This window comes from Myotis myotis, unplaced genomic scaffold (assembly GCF_014108235.1).
Source record: "Myotis myotis isolate mMyoMyo1 unplaced genomic scaffold, mMyoMyo1.p scaffold_m19_p_12, whole genome shotgun sequence".
Lineage (NCBI taxonomy): Eukaryota > Metazoa > Chordata > Mammalia > Chiroptera > Vespertilionidae > Myotis > Myotis myotis.
The window spans coordinates 47812709-47831927 of NW_023416316.1; the positions used below are offsets into that span (position 1 = coordinate 47812709).

The window sequence follows — 19219 nt, forward strand, 5'->3', positions numbered from 1 at the left end:
AGTTGGATTTTGCATGAACAAATAGGAAATTAATATTTAATATCAGGCACTTTAAGATACTTTCATATATGTTAGTGCATTGATCCTCATATCAACCCAATGAGAGCACTATTGTTACTTACCATTTTATAGAAGAAATTAGGATTCAGAATCAAGCAACTGATAAATGATAAAGCCAGAATTTAAACGAGGGTCTTTGAATGTGGTAATAATGATGCTGCATTATTCCCATAATTTTGAATGATGTATTTTCTGTCGTACAGAAATGTTCATACTTTTCAATAGAATATGAATCAGTAATAAAGGCCCTAGAGTAATGTTTAATTGGGAATATGAGACTAGAGCAGAAATAACTTCAGCTTTCATTATTTGTTTAGAATATGTTATTAGTGTATTAATGTAATTTCTGGCAGCATAAATAAAGGTAATTTTTCTTTTTTCTTTTAAGGAGCAAAATATGATTGTGACAGGAGGCTTAGCCTGGTGGAATGATTTTATTGTCCTTGCATGTTATAACATAAGTGACCGTCAAGAAGAGGTAAGTTTTTTCTCTCAAAAAATAGCATTGTTATATTTTTAAAGATACTAAGCACTATTTTGTTTTATATAAAAGTAATTTATTGGAAAATAAATAAAACTTTTTATTTTTTAATCAAGAATTAGTTTTTAAATCATGGCATTTTCATTTCAGGTTACAACTTTTTTTTTTTAAGTATATAATTTAACTAGAGGCTCGGTGCATGAATTCATGCACTGGTGGGGTCCAGCCAGCCCACCTGCCCCAATTGGGGCTAGCTGGCCAGGGGAAGGGGCCACAGACAGTTGGCTGGCCAGTCTAGCCCCCTGGTTGATCTCCTGGTCGAGGGGACAATTTGCATATTAGCCTTTTATTATATAGGATGTAATAACATTTACACACCAAGAAACAATCACCAAAGTCGAGATAATAAATATATCCATTACCCCTAACAGTTTCCTTTGGGTTCCTTATAATTTTTCTTTCTGTCCCACATACCCAACTATAATTCCCCATCACCTCATTGTCTGGCAACCTTGTTCCTGATACTTTGGATTAGTTTACATTTTTCTAGAAATGTTTATGAACAGAATCATACTCTTTTTTTGGTCCTCTTTCACTCATAATTATTTTGAGATTCCTCGATGTTGGAGTTTATCAATAGTGTATTCCTTTATCAGGTTACTACTTTTAAAAAAATTTAAAGGGATAATAAGGAGTTCTAGATACTTTTTCTAATGATTTTTATCTGTTAGACATTCTCTATAAAGTTTGTAAATAGTTAAAAAATAAATTAAAAGAAGAAAAGTTTGTAAAGGTTGTTTATTGATTTGTGTGTTTATTTTTGAGAAATTGTTTGTCTCCTTAAATCAGGTCTAAATATTCAGATCTAAAAGGAGTATCTAATAGTACAGTCTCAGTTTTGATCACTTCATCTTTTGATTATTTGTAGAATGAGCCTTCCCTGTCAAAATATAAACATTATCCATTTATTATTAATGCTCACATTAGCCTTTTAACTTCTCTTACTTGAAAAACATCAGTAGATAAAGAGCATGGATTTAAGCATCTCCAGTAGGCATCTTGTTATTCCAGTTTTCTTTATTTCTGTTTCTGCAGCTGAGAGTTTATTTGAGAACATCGAATCTGGACAATGCCTTTGCTCACATCACCAAAGCCCAAGCAGAGAGCTTACTGCTTAGTGTCTTCCGGGACATGGTGGTAGTGTTTAGAGCTGACTGCTCAATATGCCTTTACAGTATTGAGAAGAAGTCTGAGGGGTAAGTCCAGAGCATGTGACAAGTCACTCTTTGCTCCTGTGTATCATGTTTCCTCTGTAGTTTTTATTTTTTAAAACAGTTTCTCTAATTTCATATTTAGTGGGGTTTTTGTTTGTTTTAAAAACAAGGAGTTTTAATTAGTGATATTCATACAGTATTTTTTAGCTACCAAGACAAGTAAATAGATAAATAAGCCTGCATTAACTTCTTCGGGTAATTTTACTGGATTCGTTTGAAAAAAATATCTAGTGTGGGATGGAGTAAACCTTTCAGATACTAATTTTTTCACAACCTTGAAAGCAGTGGTCAGTCACTACCCGAGTATCCCGGACACGTGGGGAAAGTTAAGGACTCCGCAGCCTGAAGGCATTAGGAGGCATGTCCTCAGCAGATGCACCTTTTCCCCTGAGCTGGTGGCTGTGGTCTGGGCAGGAGAAGCGGGCAGTCCTGTTGCTGCTGTGTGTTGCCTGCATTCCTCTTGCCATCTGGTTGGCTTGCAGCGTTTAGATCATGCCTCTCGAGTTTTGTTTTGCTCTCAGGTTTTTTATTTGTTTGTTTCTTTTTTTAAGCAGCCATGAAGTGTGTATTTGGTAAAGTAGCATAGTGATTGAGGAGTAATGTAAAGATAAAAATTAAGAAATCTTACTAGTCTAGATAGAACTTATATCCTTTCTCAACCAACTAAGCTGTTTTTATACATTATTCCCTAGCTTTTCTTCCCTTTTACATCTTACTTCCTTTCTTTCTCCCTCATCTCCCTGCAGATGACTCAACCTTGTCAGTCTGCTGCTTAAAAGATACTTGGGGAAGAGGGAACAATAGATAGAAGGAATCCGGGTCATCCATAGTATGAAACTAATACTTTTAATAGCGGGGCATGGGGGGAGCAACCTTGCTAGCATTGTTTTTGAGATGTGTGGGTTTCTCTTTTGTTGTTACAGTCCAAATACTACTGCTGGTATCCAGGTTCTTCAGGAAGTCTCCATGTCACGCTACATTCCTCACCCTTTCCTGGTAGTATCTGTCACTCTGACATCAGTGAGTACAGAGAATGGAATCACCTTGAAAATGCCACAGCAGGTATCATTCTGTTATGAGCTCTTTAGAATTGTCATCTCAGTATTTAGTTTTTTAAGTTGATATTGGGAACTGTTTATTTGTTCACTAAATAAATACTAAGTGTCTAGTATATGCCTTATATGTAGATGCTGAGTTACAGCGACAAGCTAAATAAACATGGTTTCTGCTCAGTAATAAAGAAGTAATTACATAAGTAATTATAATTGTAAGGTGTATACCAAAAGTAGTACAGGTTACTCTAAGAGTGTGTAACAAAAACACGGAGTAGTCTGAACAATCAGAGATTTCTGTACCATTCAGGTGGAGACCTGAAGAACAAGTGATGGTTATCTAAGTAAAGTGTGGGGGCGGGGGGTATGGGGAGGGGGCGGCGGGCAGTTGAGGCAGAAGGAACAGCAGAGCAAAGACCCGTAGATAAGAGAGAACATGACACGTGCAGGGAATTGGAAGAGTTTCAGGGTGACTGAAGCATAGAATGTCAGAACATGAGTCCTGTTGTTGATACAGACTTCAGACTTTATCTTAATTTTAACCTGGATATTACTACATGTAAACTTTATAAAATGTACTCTAAGGAGGAAATGAACTAGAGTAGGACAAAACAGGATGTAGGGAGAGTCTCTGGGAAGCATTGTAATGATCTAGGTGAGTTGCATTTAGTGGCCCAAACTTGGGCAATGACAAAGAAGATGGAAAGAAGTAGCATGGATTTAAGTCTGGAGGACTCCCATCAGTTAATGATGAGGAAGGAGGAAGGAGAATGCTATGTTTTATGGTAAAAGCATGTAGTGGTCCCACCAGGACCCAGGTTGCATACCTTCTATTCCAAGGCTCCTTACATTAAACCAATGGTTTCCAAACTTCATGTCAATGTGGAACCCATTTTCATAGAAAAATTCCATGTAGATTTGTCATCCCTGTCTGCTCAGTCTGTCTTTTGCTTCCTATTAAGGCACTTTCATGAAACTCCTTTAAAATAAAGATCCCATTTCCTCTGCAAAATATGTCATGGTAACCAGATAGTCCTAGTTGATAAGGAAAAGTTCTGTTTTACAGAAGAATTCTAGGTAAAAGATGTGGGAGGAATGTAAGAATTAAAGAGTCGCCGAAGGAAATAACTGATTCAGGCAATGGTTATTAGGTGAAATCATCAGACGAAAGGTTGGTGGGGGCTTTATAGTGAAAGAATGAGGTGGTCATACCTTAGTCTTAATAAGTCTTATCACTAGAGTGGGAGAGTGAGGTGTGGCATGCTTCCTGGATGATGCAACATGACGAGTTACTACCAAAAACATTGAACCCAAATTGTATAAAGTCATCTTCCATTCACAGGAAATACAGGGAATTTTAGTTTAACACCACAGGAAACAGAATGTAGAACAGCTAGAACAAGTTAATGACATGGGAGAGAAAAGTATAGTAAGAGGAGACTTCTAAATAAGACGTTCGAGCCATAACAGGTAATGTAATGCATAAGTTCATTTGTATCCTGAGTCAGAGTGACTATAAAGAGACACTGTTAAAACAAGTAAAGATATTTAAATATGGACTGAGAGATGACACTAAGGAAGAATTGTAAATTTTATTAGATGTGATATTGGCATTATGATTATATAAGCAAACATTCATATATTTTAGAGATGCAGATTAAGTGTATAGGAATAAAATGGCATGCTATCTTTAAAATACTTCGGCAAAATAAATTTTAAAAAAGGGATCGATAGAACAAATACAACAAACTCTTGATAATTGTGGATTAGGATGATTGGAATATGGGGTTCATTATACTATTCTCCATACTTTTAATTATGTTTGCCATTTTCATATTAGGAAAAAAAAGGACTCCTGATATCTCAGATACAATAGGCAATCAGCATGAGTAGTGCTGGGTGCCCTGCTTCAGGAGGGCATTTCACAACGAGGAGATATCTAACTTGGTAACGAGCAGATTGAGTTCCAACTGTCTAATAGGAAATAGATGGAATACGTCTTCCACAGAGGGAAGACCAAGATTGCTACAGCAAAGCATGGCTTCATTAATATTAAAGATTTTTAAAAAGCTAGCAGTGAGAACAAGTCAACAGTCAAATGCCTCCCTCATAAGAGGGAGCTTTTATCTCTGAAACCCCAATGGGAATAATCTTTCAGGGATTTGGGGAGGTAAGAGATGGTGTGTAGGGTTCCTTTAGATTTAAGGTTTAAAGGATACAGGTTGTCCCTTCTTTTGGGTTATAGGTTTCTGAAGAGTTCATTAAAATTGCCTGAAAATGCTGTTGTGGTCACCTGTTCTTACATATTGTAATCTCATCATTAGAAAATGTTGAATGCATGGGTCCAACTGAAGAAAAAAGAATTTGCTTCAGTCCTCTTTTTCTACCCTTTATGTGTAGGATATCAGTAAGCTTTCGTTTTGTGGGGTTTTTTTTAGTCAAATTACTCTTCCTTTTTACAACTGAAGGTTTGTTACCACCCACTGTTTTTCTCATAATACCCCTAATCTAGACAGATTGTTCTCACTTTCCCAAAAGAATTGTTCCAGCCTATCCATGTAATTTACATTTGTTCTTCAATTAGAGTACCAAACCTTTCCCACCTACCCATGTATGTCTTCCTCATCCTTCAAGCCTTCTCTAGCTATGCCACCTAGATCACTGAATTGAACTCTCATTTTTATGAACTTCTGAAGGTCTCAATTTTTCCAAGATAATTCAGCTCAGCCCTCAATTTTATATTGATTTGCATGTTCATTAATTACATTGTGTTAAGCATTTCCTAGCCTAGTCAAATCTCCTTGTACATACCCACAGAGCCTAACAGAATAGCTACACAGGGTACACACTCAATAAATATTGTTGGTCGTTTAAACTGTAAACCTTAGGGATTGGGGAGAAAATGCTGAAAACATACCTAAAATTTAGTATGGATTCAATTTCTTTTTCTTCAGGCTCGTGATGCAGAGAGCATTATGCTGAATCTTGCAGGGCAGCTCATCATGATGCAGAGAGACCGGTCAGGCCCGCAGATCCGGGAGAAGGACAGTAACCCGAACCAGAGGAAACTGGTAAGTGAATACACATCGTCTAGAACGTTAAGAATGTATGGCATCAGGATGAGGGAATAAAATAATTTAAGAGGAGAGTATTGTCTTGTGATTTGGACATTGAGAAAGTACGTGAAAATAGTCATAAGCCTCAGGGAATAAAACAATTTGTGAAGGGTGAAGGATAAGGTCCCGAAATAATAATAAAATGTTCCATACTCCAGATGTTATTGCTAAGGCATTATTTCCAAATTCTAATGGGAAAATAGTATAAACTGGTGAAGTTCATAGGTTTTGGTTTTTATTTTTTTTATTTTTTTTAATTAAATCTTTATTGTTCAGATTATTACATTTGTTCCTCTTTTTTTTCCCCCCATAACTCCCCTCCTCCCAGTTCCCACCCCACCCTCCGCCCTCACTCCCCACCCACTGTCCTCATCCATAGGTGCACGATTTTTGTCCAGTCTCTTCCCGCATCTCCCACACCCCTTTCCCCCCCAGGAATAGTCAGTCCATTCCCTTTCTATGTCCCTGATTCTATTATAATCAACAGTTCATTCTGTTCATCAGATTATTTATTCACTTGATTCTTAGATTCACTTGTTGATAGATGCATATTTGTTGTTCATAATTTGTATCTTTACCTTTTTCTTCCTCTTCCTCTTCTTAAAGGATACCTTTCAGCATCTCATATAATCCTGGTTTGGTGGTGATGAACTCCTTTAGCTTTTCCTTATCTGTGAAGCTCTTTATCTGACCTTCAATTCTGAATGATAGCTTTGCTGGATAAAGTAATCTTGGTTGTAGGTTCTTGGTATTCATCACTTTGAATATTTCTTGCTACTCCCTTCTGGCCTGCAAAGTTTCTGTTGAGAAATCAGCTGACAGTCGTATGGGTATTCCCTTGTAGGTAACTGAGTTTCTTTCTCTTGCTGTTTTTAAGATTCTCTCTTTATCTTTTGCTCTTGGCATTTTAATTATGATGTGTCTTGGTGTGGTCCTCTTTGGATTCCTTTTGTTTGGGGTTCTCCGCGCTTCTTGGACCTGTAAGTCCATTTCTTTCACCAGGTGGGGGAAGTTTTCTGTCATTATTTCTTCAAATAGGTTTTCAATATCTTGCTCTCTCTCATCTTCTGGCACCCCTATAATTCTGATGTTGGTACGCTTGAAGCTGTCCCAGAGGCTCCTTACACTATCCTCGCATTTTTGGATTCTTTTTCATTTTGCTTTTCCGGTTGGGTGTTTTTTGCTTCCTCGCATTTCAAATCATTGACTTGATTCTTGCGCTCCTCTGGTTTGCTGTCGGGAGTCTGTATAATATTCGTTATTTCAGTCCGTGTATGCTTAATTTCTAGTTGGTTCCCCAATATAAGATCGAGGGTCTCATTAGTTTTCTTGTAGATCTCATTAAGTTTATCGGCGGCTCCTAAACAGTTCTTGAGAGACCTTAAAAGTGTGGTTCTGAACTCTATATCTTCCATTGACAATTTTGTCCTGTTTCTTTGTCTCCGCATTTTGTTATGCTTCCTTGGTGCACCCCCTAGTGGTCTTTGTTCGCAGTCTTATAGTTAAATCTTGATTGTTGTAGCTAATTCCAGGGAGGGTTTGACCTCCAGGCCAAGTGGCTATGAGAATCAGCTGTGTCAGCAGTGAGAGAACTTCTGTCCTCTAGGGAGATGCTAATCTAGCCTTTGCCTGAGGCTATCCGGCAAATGCCTGTGTGCAGGGCTTGGGCAGGGCGGGTCGCACAGGATCAACAGGGTGGGCCGGAGAGAGCAGTTATGGCCGCTCTCAGTCCTGTCCCCAGGGGCTCTGCCTCTCTGAGTCCCAGCACCCGCTGCAAAGCTCAGAGAGAAAGCTGCACTCGCTCTGACCGAAGCCAGACAGTCCCGCTTCTCCCGTTTGAGTCTGGGTCCCTAAAGACTCGCCCGGATCTGGAGCTCAGAGTCTGCGACTCCCTCCCGATTGAAAACGCCAACCGCGCCCTCCGCCGCCAGCCCGCTCCGCGCACTCCGCACCTCAGAATTTGACTTCAGCACTGCGCCTCCTCTGAGTGTCCGTATGCGTTTCTCTTTCCTCCTAGTTGTAGGACTTCCACTCAGCCAGTGTTCCTGTGGTTCTGGGTGATGTCCCTTCCGTTTTTTGGTTTCACTTTTGAAGTAGTTGTTCAAAGCAGCAAACTCCGGCGTTAACCTATGCCGCCATCTTGGTTCTCAGGTTTTGGTTTTTAGATTTAAATACACATACTCTGAAAGGCCAGGGGACTATTATTAACTCTAATTCTAAATAAGTTACCGTAATTTTCCTAAAAATTTGCACTCGCATTTTTAAAGTCTTGGGAAATTAGTGCCTAGGAACTTAACCTACAGATTTAATAGGAAAAAAAACTGATTCTTGTCTCCTTTTCCAGTTGCCATTCTGTGCTCCTGTTGTACTAGCTCAGTCTGTTGAAAATGTATGGACTACGTGTCGAGCAAATAAACAAAAGCGGCACCTCCTGGAGGCCCTCTGGCTGAGCTGTGGAGGGGCAGGGATGAAAGTTTGGCTCCCTCTCTTCCCGAGGGACCATCGAAAGCCCCATTCCTTCTTGTCCCAGCGGATCATGCTGCCTTTCCACATCAACATTTACCCGCTGGCGGTTCTGTTTGAAGATGCGTTAGTCCTCGGTGCTGTCAATGACACTGTGCTCTACGACTCTCTGTACACTCGAAGCAGTGCTAGGGAGCAGCTGGAGGTGCTCTTCCCCTTCTGTGTCGTGGAGAGAACCTCGCAGATCTACCTCCACCACATCCTACGTCAGCTGCTGGTCAGGAACCTCGGGGAGCAGGCCTTGCTCCTGGCCCAGTCCTGCTCCGCGTTACCCTACTTCCCTCACGTGCTGGAGCTCATGCTCCACGAAGTGCTGGAAGAGGAAGCTACCTCACGGGAGCCCATTCCCGACCCTCTGCTTCCCACGGTGGCAAAGTTTATCACCGAGTTCCCCCTCTTCCTGCAGACCGTTGTGCATTGTGCCAGGAAGACCGAATATGCCCTGTGGAACTACCTTTTTGCAGCTGTTGGAAACCCCAAGGACTTGTTTGAGGAATGTTTGATGGCTCAGGATTTGGACACAGCTGCCTCTTACCTTATTATCTTACAGGTAACAGCTCTCTTCTTATAAAGGTACAAGAATTAATGATTTTAAACTTCTGGGGAAAAAAGAAATGTCCTGTTTTGACACTGTGATTGTGTTTAAGGAATTAATTCAGTCCTGTTTTCTATTCATTTTATATCTTTGCTTTTGAAGAACTTATTTTTATCAAATAACAGAAAATTTCTTTGAATATTAAAAAGGAACATTGCAGGTTTTTTTATTTTATTTATTTTCAGAGAGAGAAGGGAGACAGAGAGTGAAACATCAGTGTGTTGTTCCACTTACTTATGTATTCATTGCTTGATAGTAACATTGCAGAGTTTTAAAAATCCTGTTTGTCCATAATTAGGCCTAAAACAGACTGATGAGTTTATAATACTATTTTGAGTAATACTGAAGAAGTATCATATGTATTATAGTACATATAACATGAATATTATTGGGTTTGAGCCGCCCCAGCATACATAATAGGTGTTTCCTTGTAGTGTGGACTTGATGCAGGGACTCTGGTTAGAGCTGGGTCATAGCAGAACACCTTACCTGAGGCTCCCCACAGTGAGTTAAGAGGACTCAGGCCTGCCGCAGTAAATACTCTCATTGCAGTTCTTCTCAAAATGTGCCCTTTGAGACTCTTGAAAATTTGCTTCATTATATATTTGACAAGGCTGCTTGATAGTTTGTTGTTCCTGTGTGTCTGATGTGGATTTGACAGGCTGCACTAAAGTTTCGATGACTGCCAAGTTCTGTTGCTGATATAAGAAGCTAACCATAAACCTGGTTTCAGACTGCCTGAAGCAGATTTCCTGTCTACAGTGACAACTGATTGAAACCAGAGATACTCCAGCAGAGGCTGGACGGCCATGAAATTCTGATTCCTTGATTAATCTTAAAGAAAGAGCCACAGAATCATAAAAATAGAAACAAATTAATGCAGGTGTTGTTTTTCAGGTCACTCCTTAGACTTTCAGTGATCTCTGAAGCAATGGAATTGGAAACTTCTGTTCTATCAGAATCCCTAAGTTGCTGTGGATTAATTACAGTTAAACTTATCTATTAGTCACCATTCCATGAAGGCCAGAGCAGGCAGTAAGGTTAGATTTGCGGAAGAGCCCTGGCCGTGTGGGTTAGTTGGTTTCTAGTGGTGTCCCAAACACCAAAAGTTTGCAGGTTTGACTCCTGGTCAAGGCACATACTTACTTAGGTTGCAGGTTCTATCTCCAGTCAGGGCGAGTACAGGAGGCACCTGATCCATGTCTCTCAAATCGATGTTTTTCTTGCTCTCTCTCTCTTTCCCTTCCTCTTTCTCTAAAATCAAACATGTCCTTGGGTGAGGATAACAAATAAATAAACTTGTGAAAGAATTATTTAGGATGCTGTTTGTGTAACAGTACTACATACTGCTGCCCAAAGCAACGATTTTTAAGTCCCATCCTCAGAAAGCTGTCCCAGGAGAACAGACCTGGGCTTTTTGGGAGTCTGGCAAATCTGGATTTTTATTCTTGCTTCAACAAGTTACTTAACTCAGTTTTCTCATCTGTAAAATAGGAATGACGTACCCATATTGCCGATTCACTAGGAGAAATGAAAGAGAGTGTGTGAGGTTTATATAACGCTCTGGCATGTAGTGGGAGATTAATATTCACAGTTTATGTTACGCAGCACAGTATGCACCTCAGCTCTTCTTGTCTGATACCTCTAGTGCTCCTTTAATTTCGCTGTTAAACTGGGACTGCAGCGTTGCAGCTGCATCTCTCATCTGGGTTTAGGGAACCATGGAGATAAAGAGTTGCTCATCGTTTCCCAAATTATTTGCAGCATAAAAGGAATGCTTGTCTTCCTTGGTTGTTTTTGTAGAATATGGAAGTCCCAGCAGTAAGCAGGCAACATGCCACCCTTCTGTTCAACACAGCCCTAGAGCAAGGCAAGTGGGACTTATGTCGGCACATGATTCGATTTCTTAAAGCCATTGGCTCTGGAGAATCTGAGACACCTCCATCCACACCTACAGCTCAGGTTAGTTGCAGATTTGGCAGCTTCTCTGGGCATATACCCGTGTGGCATCCCCTCTAACCGCACTGCACGTTGCGTGCTCTCGCAGGAACCCAGTTCAAGCGGAGGATTTGAGTTCTTCAGGAATCGCAGCATCAGTTTGTCCCAGTCAGCTGACAACGTACCTGCTAGTAAATTCAGCTTACAGAAAACACTAAGTATGCCATCTGGGCCTTCGGGAAAAAGGTAAAAGGATGAAAAGCCATTATGCTTTTAGGGCATTGAGTGACATTGCATTTCAGGGCATTTGTAAAGTCAGATCTCATGAAAACAACTGCTTGATCTACTTGCACTTCCTTTTGCAATTCTCAAAAAACTTCCCTTCCTTCTTCCTCCAAAGTTCACTTCTACAGTTTTCTGCTACTTGTATTAGAGGTCTCGATATACCTGTTCTGAATGTAATTAACTTTAAATTACTTGATTATAGGATAAAAAGGAAGATAATAAAGTTGCAGGTAATCCAAAAGTCTTCTTACAGTCAGTTTTATCCTCCTTTCTAACTGTACTACTAGACAAAAATAAATAAAATTCAGTCCTCCTATGCTTGACTGTCCTGTGACTCTGATTGGAGAGGCCATTAAAACAGTGGGAGAGCAACAAGGAAGTGCATCTGAGATGGGAACCTCCATCCCCCATGGGTGGGCTGTTGCTTCTGAGAGGTCAGCTGCGGACTCACACTGAACATTATAAAATAGAATTTCCCCGTTTGTGAGATCCATGATTCCTTCTTGTGTTGCATGTTCTCGGCTCCTGTTTTTTTCTCTTCCCTAATCCTTTCATATTGTTCGTATTGTGTCTGCAGTGCCTGACACACAGAGCTTACTGAACTTCTTTTATTGTGATGTTTACTGCTTTTTCTTATCACAGCCATTAATATCACCCCCACTTGCAACATACACACAATCTTGGGCTATATACACGTGAAATGCAACCTATAAACAATTGTCAGGCAAACAGAAGCTTCTCAGCCATACCCTGAATTTAAATACGAACGCAGACTCAGTGCTCACTATGTGCTAAGTAAGCATGGTTCTGGCATTTACAAGTGTAGGTCTTTAATCCTCTCAACAACTGTTAAGGGTACATAAGGGTAGGTACTGTTGTTACCCACACGATTCAGGTGGAGAAACAGAGTCCAGAACATAAACTTGGTTATGTTCACACAACTAATGAGTGCAGAGCTGAGACTTGAGTCCAGGCCGCCTGCTCCAGTGCTGCCTCTCACGGAAGCACCACATACTGTTACAGACTGGGTGGGCACACCAGCGCCCACGGGTAAGGGGAGATAGACTGGATTTAGTGAAGTTAATTTTTTTAAATTATTTTTTTATTTGTATTTTTTAAGTTGTCTACATAACTCACATTATGAGACTGCATTTCACCTTTCTTCTTATTAGTTTCTATGATCTGATTTCCTCCCCTCTTTTCCTTGGTCTTTAAATTAAATATAGCATTTATGTCCTCCCTTTCTTTCCTCTTGCCTCGTTTGGCTTTGCCTCCTGTTTTCTCCTATTCCATGTATTCATTCTACAATTACGTTGTAAAAGCCTGCTGAGTTCCAGGCATTGTTCAGTGGGTTGTGGTATCACAGGGAGGAGAAGACCTAATACTTTATCCTCCTCTTCAATCAGAATTAGATCTTGGATCTCTCACCTCCCTATCAGCACACTCAGTGCTACTACGTAAAAGTATGTGAAGCCTTCCAGTAAAGGTTTTTTGTAGCTTCCTTGTGTTCCCACTTACAGATGGAGTAAAGACAGCGACTGTGCAGAGAACATGTATATTGACATGATGCTCTGGAGACATGCTCGGCGTCTCTTAGAAGAAGTTCGGCTCAAGGACCTGGGTTGCTTTGCAGCCCAGTTGGGCTTTGAACTCATTAGTTGGCTCTGCAAGGAGCGTGCCCGAGCTGCCCGGGTGGACAACTTTGTGATAGCCCTGAAGAGACTCCACAAAGATTTCCTGTGGCCACTTCCCATCATCCCAGCCTCTTCTCTCAGTTCTCCTTTCAAGAACGGCAAACTCCGAACAGGTAGTGCAAGCTTGTGTCAAGGTACAGGCGAGTGTATTTTACTCCAGGAACTTAGACGTTTTGCAGTTAGTTGATATTCAAAGAAGTCTTTTCATTCCAAACTCAGGAAGAGATAAAAGCCAAGTTTTTGTACATCAGTCAGATCATCCACCATTTTGATCAAGGATGTGAATAAAGTAGAACCTATGTCTCAGAGACTGTGACCTTGAAATCCGATGTATAAATATAGCCATTGTTATCTCATATTATCAAGTTGAGAACTGACTGAATATAGAACTACCACACTTACTATGGGAAGGAGTTTTGGAATTGGTTAATCAAAATAAGCTAAATTGTTCCTTACCTGACAGCTCATTCCAGAGAAATGGTAAAAATGCATCTTTGAGAGCCCATCTTCTAAACTAGGAGAGGACAAAGTGAAACTGCACTTTGGTGAAAGAAAAGTTAAGAGATAAAGTTTTTTAGTTCAGGTCTTTTTAAGGAAGACTGTTCTAATTGTCACTTAAGAAAATTGAAACAAAAGCCTTTAATTATGGCATTTGGAAACTTCATGTCATCTTAGAACCAAGGAAAATCACATCAAAGATGAACAGAGTAAAATTTTGCCTAGTTCTAGTAAGATATGATGATGTTAGATGACTCTTGGGTGGCATTATATAGTCAGTCCATTTTGTTACAGCCCCATAGCCCTGGTTTATGGGTGGGGGATGCAGTGTAGGACAATAATTGGCTTTTAACTTCTAATATTGAGCAAGTGCGGAAAGAGAAGCTGAAAGGACTGAATTGGAAATGGCAGTGTGTGCATGTTGAATTTCCATTTTTTTGTTTTTGGACCTGCCTTGCAGTGGGAGAGCAGCTGTTAAAATCTCAATCAGCTGACCGTTTCTTAAACCTTGAGATAGATGCTGGCCTCTCTAATGTCCAGCGAAGTCAGAGCTGGCTCAGCAACATTGGCCCTACCCACCATGAGATAGACACAGCCTCATCCCAGGGACCACAAATGCAAGACGCCTTCCTGTCACCTTTATCTAACAAAGGTGAGTGTCACTTTAAGGCCTAGCTCTTCTTCAGTTCCTTTGGGAGGGAGTTGAGGTGCTGCAGCACTTCAGAGAGAGTTTCATTCTTCTCTGAAGATGCTTCCTTGAGGATTACCCTTTAGTATCTGCCAGGCAGGTGAGGGTCACTGGAACAAGGCCAGTTGGCCTTGGCTATAGGCCACCATATTTATTTTAGGTAAAATGAAATAGGCAGAATCTTATTACAAATCAGCACTAATAATTGAACTTTTGCAATAGATTTTAATGTACAGAAACACTGACTTTGAATCTCATGTAAGCAGAATGTTATCTATCCCCATATAAGAATTCCATTTTTCTCATAAGTATACCTGTATCATAAAAAATTGTACTCACTTATCTTTCTTATTTCATTTATTTTAAAATGTGGACATTTTCTTTTTTTCTTTTAACTTCCTACATAATATCCTTAACTTTGCCTCTTAGATTTTAAACCCTAAAATATTTACTATTCTTGCCCTTTACCAAAATATGTATGCCAACCTCTGCTCTTAAAGTAATGGGTCAGGCCTGGCCGGTGTGGCTCAGCGATTGAGCGTCAACCTAGAAACTAAGTGGTCACCAGTTTGATTCCCTGTCTAGACACATGCCCAAGTTGTGGGCTCAATTCCCAGTAGGGGGCATGCAGGAGGCAGCCAATCAGTGATTCTCACCAATGATGCTTCTATCTCTCCCTCTCGCTTTCTCTCTAAAAATCAATAAAGGGAAAAATTAAAGAAAGAAATGGGTAAGATAAAATTTGAGGAATTTTTAAAGTGATTTATGTTGCTTAGGTTTATATAATTAGGAGCAACTAGTAGTAACTAATCTGATTTTCTGCAGTTTTCTTAATGGCCAGGTATTCACCTGTCATCACTATAAGCTGAGCTTCTGCTATGTGGGTAGGCTTATAGATGCCATTATTTTTTTTCAAGTGTGGTAGAATACATAAAAAATTTACCTTCTTAACCATTTTTAAGTATACAGTTCAGTAGTGTTTACAATTCCCATTCACATTGTTCTACCAGTATCCAGAACTCTTTCATTTTACAAACTAAAACCCTATACCTATTCATAACAACTTCCCATTCCTCACTCCCCAACTGCTGGCAAATACCATTCTATTTTCTTTTTTTTTCTTTTTTTTTTAATATATATTTTATTGATTTTTTACAGAGAGGAAGGGAGAGGGATAGAGAGTTAGAAACATCGATGAGAGAGAAACATCAATCAGCTGCCTCCTGCACACTCCCTACTGGGGATGTGCCTGCAACCAGGGTACATGCCCTTGACTGGAATCGAACCTGGGACCCCAGAGTCCGCAGGCCGATGCTCTATCCACTGAGCCAAACGGGTCAGGGCCATTCTATTTTCTATCTCTATGAATTTCACTACCTTAGGTACCTCATGTAAGTGGAATCATGCAGTATTTGTCTTTTTGTAATTGGCTTATTTCACTCAGCATAACATTCTCAAAGTTCATCCCTGTAGTAGCATGCATGAGAACTTCCTTTATTAGGTAGAGTAATATTTCATTATATGTATATACCACATGTTGTTCATCCATCTACTAATGTATAGTTGGGTTGCTTCCACGTTTGATTATTATGAATAATGTGGTAGTGAACATGAAAGTATATATCTTTTTGACACTGTTTTTAATTCTTTGGGGTATATATCCAAAAGTGGGATTTCCAGATCATATGATAATTCTGTTTTTAATTTTTTTTTTTGAGGAACCATCATATTTCCATATACCATTTTACATTCCCACCAATGTTGACAAGGGTGTTGAGGTTTCTCCACATCCTTGCCCACATATTAGCCATCATAATGGACATGAGGTGGTACCATTGCTCTTTTTTCTTAATCCTCGACCAAGGATATTTTTCCATTGATTTTTTTTGGGGGGGGAGAGTGGGAGAGAGAGGAAAAGACAGAGAGAAACATCCATGTGAGAGAAATACATCGATTGGTTGCCTCCTGCACACGCCCCCTGGACCAGGGAGGAACCTGCAAATGAGGTACGTGCTCTTGACCTGAATCAAACCCGGACACTCTAACTGGCCAGGGCCCATTGCTTTTTTTTTTTTAAGAAACTTTTTAGAGATCATTTCAGACATGAAGGTTGAGATAATGGATCCACGTATCCATCACCCAGCTTCAATTACCAACTCATGACCAAATTTGTTTCATCCACTTTTGGTATTTTTTTAACCAAATCCAAAACATGTATTTTGTGAATATTTCAGTATTTATATCTAAAAGGACACTTTAAAAATTAGCCATAATACCATATCATCCTTCTAAAATTTTAACCCATCAAATATCCAGTAAGCTTTCAGAGTCCAATTATTTCTAATTCATAATTGTCTTTTATGGCTTGACTCAAGGTCTAAATAAGGTTGATACATTGTGATTGTTATGTTTTTAATTCTCTTTTTAGTGATTATTCCCCTCCCCATCTTTTTTTTTTTTTCTTTCTACTTATTCATTGAAGAAACCTGCTTCATGGATTTTTCCTTAATGTGGATTTTGGTGATTACATCTTGATGATTAAGTTTGTTTCCTCTGTTTTTCTTGCCAATTGGTAATTGAATCTAAAGACTTGATCAGATTATAGTTTTTTTTAATAGGCAGTAGCATGTTTTTCCATGTGAAGGCACATAATGCCTGGTTACCTCTCTAATGGCTTTTTAAAAAATACACGTTTTTATTGATTTCAGAGGGAGGAAAAGGGAGAGAGATAGAAACATCAATGATGAGAGAGAATCATTGGTTGTCTCCTGCATACCCCTCAGTGGGGATTGAGCCCACAACTCAGGCATGTGCCCGGGTCAGGAATCGAACCATGATCTCGTGGTTCATAGGTCAGTGTTCAACCACTGAGCCACACTGGCCAAACTCTAATGGTTTTTTAAAAAATACCTACTGTTGCCCTGACTGGTTTGGCTCAGTGGATAGAGTGTCGGCCTGCGGACTCTAAGGGTCCCAGGTTCGATTACGGTCAAAGGCATGTATCTTGGTTGCAGGCACATCCCCAGTAGGGAGTGTGCAGGAGGCAGCTGATCGATGTTTCTCTCTCATCGATGTTTCTAACTCTCTATCCCTCTCCCTCCCTCTCTGTAAAAAATCAATAAAATATATATTTAAAAAATTTAAAAAAATTAAAAATACCTACTGTTAATCTAGCTTGGGAATTTTAGCAATGGATTTATGTTTTAGTTTCAAACTCTTCAAGAGAAATCAACATCTAAAAAACAGCCAATATTTAAAACTATAGTTAAAACATTTTCCATATGAAGTTAGTTTATAACTTTTGGCACTTCTTCATCAGGTGATGAATGCAGTATTGGTTCAGCCACAGACTTGACTGAAAGCAGCTCCATGGTGGATGGGGACTGGACAGTGGTGGATGAAAGCTTCTCCACACTCAGTTTAACGCAGTCAGAGCTAGAGCACATCTCCATGGAGTTGGCCAGTAAAGGGCCTCACAAATCCCAGGTCCAGCTGCGGTGAGTTTCTCGGCCTTCTGAAAGTACAGAATCCCTACTTGGGATATTTGGGTAAATAAGGTGCAGGGGCTACTTTCCTGGTAGATTGCCCCTCTGACATCTAGATTCTTCTTAGCTCCATATTTCCTTCCCAGTTACTCTGTTTCTGTTTCTGTACAGGTATTTGCTACACATCTTCATGGAGGCAGGATGTCTGGACTGGTGCATTGTCATAGGCTTGATTCTTAGAGAATCCTCAATAATCAACCAGATTTTGGTGATTATACAGACGACAGAGGTAGATGGAGAGATGTTACAGAACATAAAGACAGGGCTGCATGCGGTGGACCGATGGGCCTCTGCAGACTGGTAAGTGCTGGTTCTGTCAGCTTGTTTCTCTGCTGTTCATTGGTGAACCCTGTCCTTTCCCATTAAGGCTTAGCTCTGGTTTACTTATTTAGAGATTTTAGGTTGGTCAGTATAAAAATGCTTTAATATGTTCATTTTAATGCTGTGTTCTTTAGTTACTGTTCTGTACCAAACATTTAGATGAGTGATGTCCAGTGAAATGGCTGGTCGTTTTAAAATGGAATGCATATCACTGACTTAAAATTGATGCAGCACAAATGATGTTTTTTTGTTTTTCTTTTTCTTTTTCATTATTGATTAAGATATTGCATATGTGTCCTTATCCCCCCATTGCTCCCCCCACCCACCCACCCCCACTGATGCCCTCATTCCCCTGGTGTCTGTGTCCATTGGTTAGGTTTATATGCATGCATACAAGTCCTTTGGTTGACCTCTCCCCCTTACCCCCACCCTCCCCTACCTTCCCTCTGAGGTTTGACCGTCTGATCGATGCTTCTCTGTCTCTGGATCTGTTTTTGTTCATCAGTTTATATTGTTCATTATATTCCACAAATGAGTGAGATCATGTGATATTTATCTTTTTCTGACTGGTTTATGCATTAAGACTGGAACTTAGGGTTTGTGGTTCTGTGGAATTAAATAATCTAAAAATTTCTACTTGAAAAAATAAAAGCTTAGTCTATATGAATTTAACAAATTCCATGGCAGTTACTAGCAAACCAAATTAAGAGTAGTGGATGGCCCGGCCAGTGTGGCTCAGTGGTTGAGCATCAACCCATGAACAAAGAGGTCACCAGTTTGATTCCAGATCAGGGCACATGCCTGGGTTGCGGGCTGGATCCCCAGGAGGGGGCATGCAGAAGGCAGCTGATCTATGTTTCTCTCTCATCAATGTTTCTATCTCCCTGTCCCTCTCCCTTCCTCTCTCTACAAATCAATAAGAACATATTTTTTTAAAGATAGTAGTGGATGCTAATAAAACTCTATTAGGACATATACAATAAAGGACACTTAAAAAAAAAAAAAAAAGTGGATAGAAGTTAGGCACCTGGGGTTCTAGCCCTTACTCACCAATTATGTGTGGATTTGGGGGCTTGCCTTACTTGGATCTAGTTTTCCTTAATTGGAAAATTCATTCAGATTCTCTGAAAGTTCTTTTTCAGGTATGAA

General features: G+C 39.8%; 1 protein-coding gene across 14 annotated transcripts in view; it reads left to right on the forward strand.

Annotated features, from left to right (window-relative positions):
* The window catches only part of RIC1 (RIC1 homolog, RAB6A GEF complex partner 1), a 120582-nt gene that overhangs the window by 98591 nt on the left and 2772 nt on the right, over window positions 1-19219 (forward strand). For 12 of the 14 annotated variants that reach the window (XR_004971303.1, XM_036331081.1, XM_036331080.1 and 9 more), the window contains 11 exons: window positions 449-538; window positions 1637-1797; window positions 2739-2877; window positions 5822-5938; window positions 8328-9056; window positions 10905-11063; window positions 11149-11285; window positions 12845-13131; window positions 13977-14168; window positions 17524-17701; window positions 17861-18049. Coding sequence is in view for 13 of the 14 variants with exons in the window: in XM_036331081.1 (XP_036186974.1) it covers window positions 449-538; window positions 1637-1797; window positions 2739-2877; window positions 5822-5938; window positions 8328-9056; window positions 10905-11063; window positions 11149-11285; window positions 12845-13131; window positions 13977-14168; window positions 17524-17701; window positions 17861-18049 (2378 nt within the window). In the remaining variant the exon portion in view is untranslated. Of the gene's footprint in view, window positions 1-448; window positions 539-1636; window positions 1798-2738; window positions 2878-5821; window positions 5939-8327; window positions 9057-10904; window positions 11064-11148; window positions 11286-12844; window positions 13132-13976; window positions 14169-17523; window positions 17702-17860; window positions 18050-19219 lie in introns of those variants that run through there. The other 2 variants (XM_036331083.1, XM_036331091.1) reach the window with 2 other exon arrangements.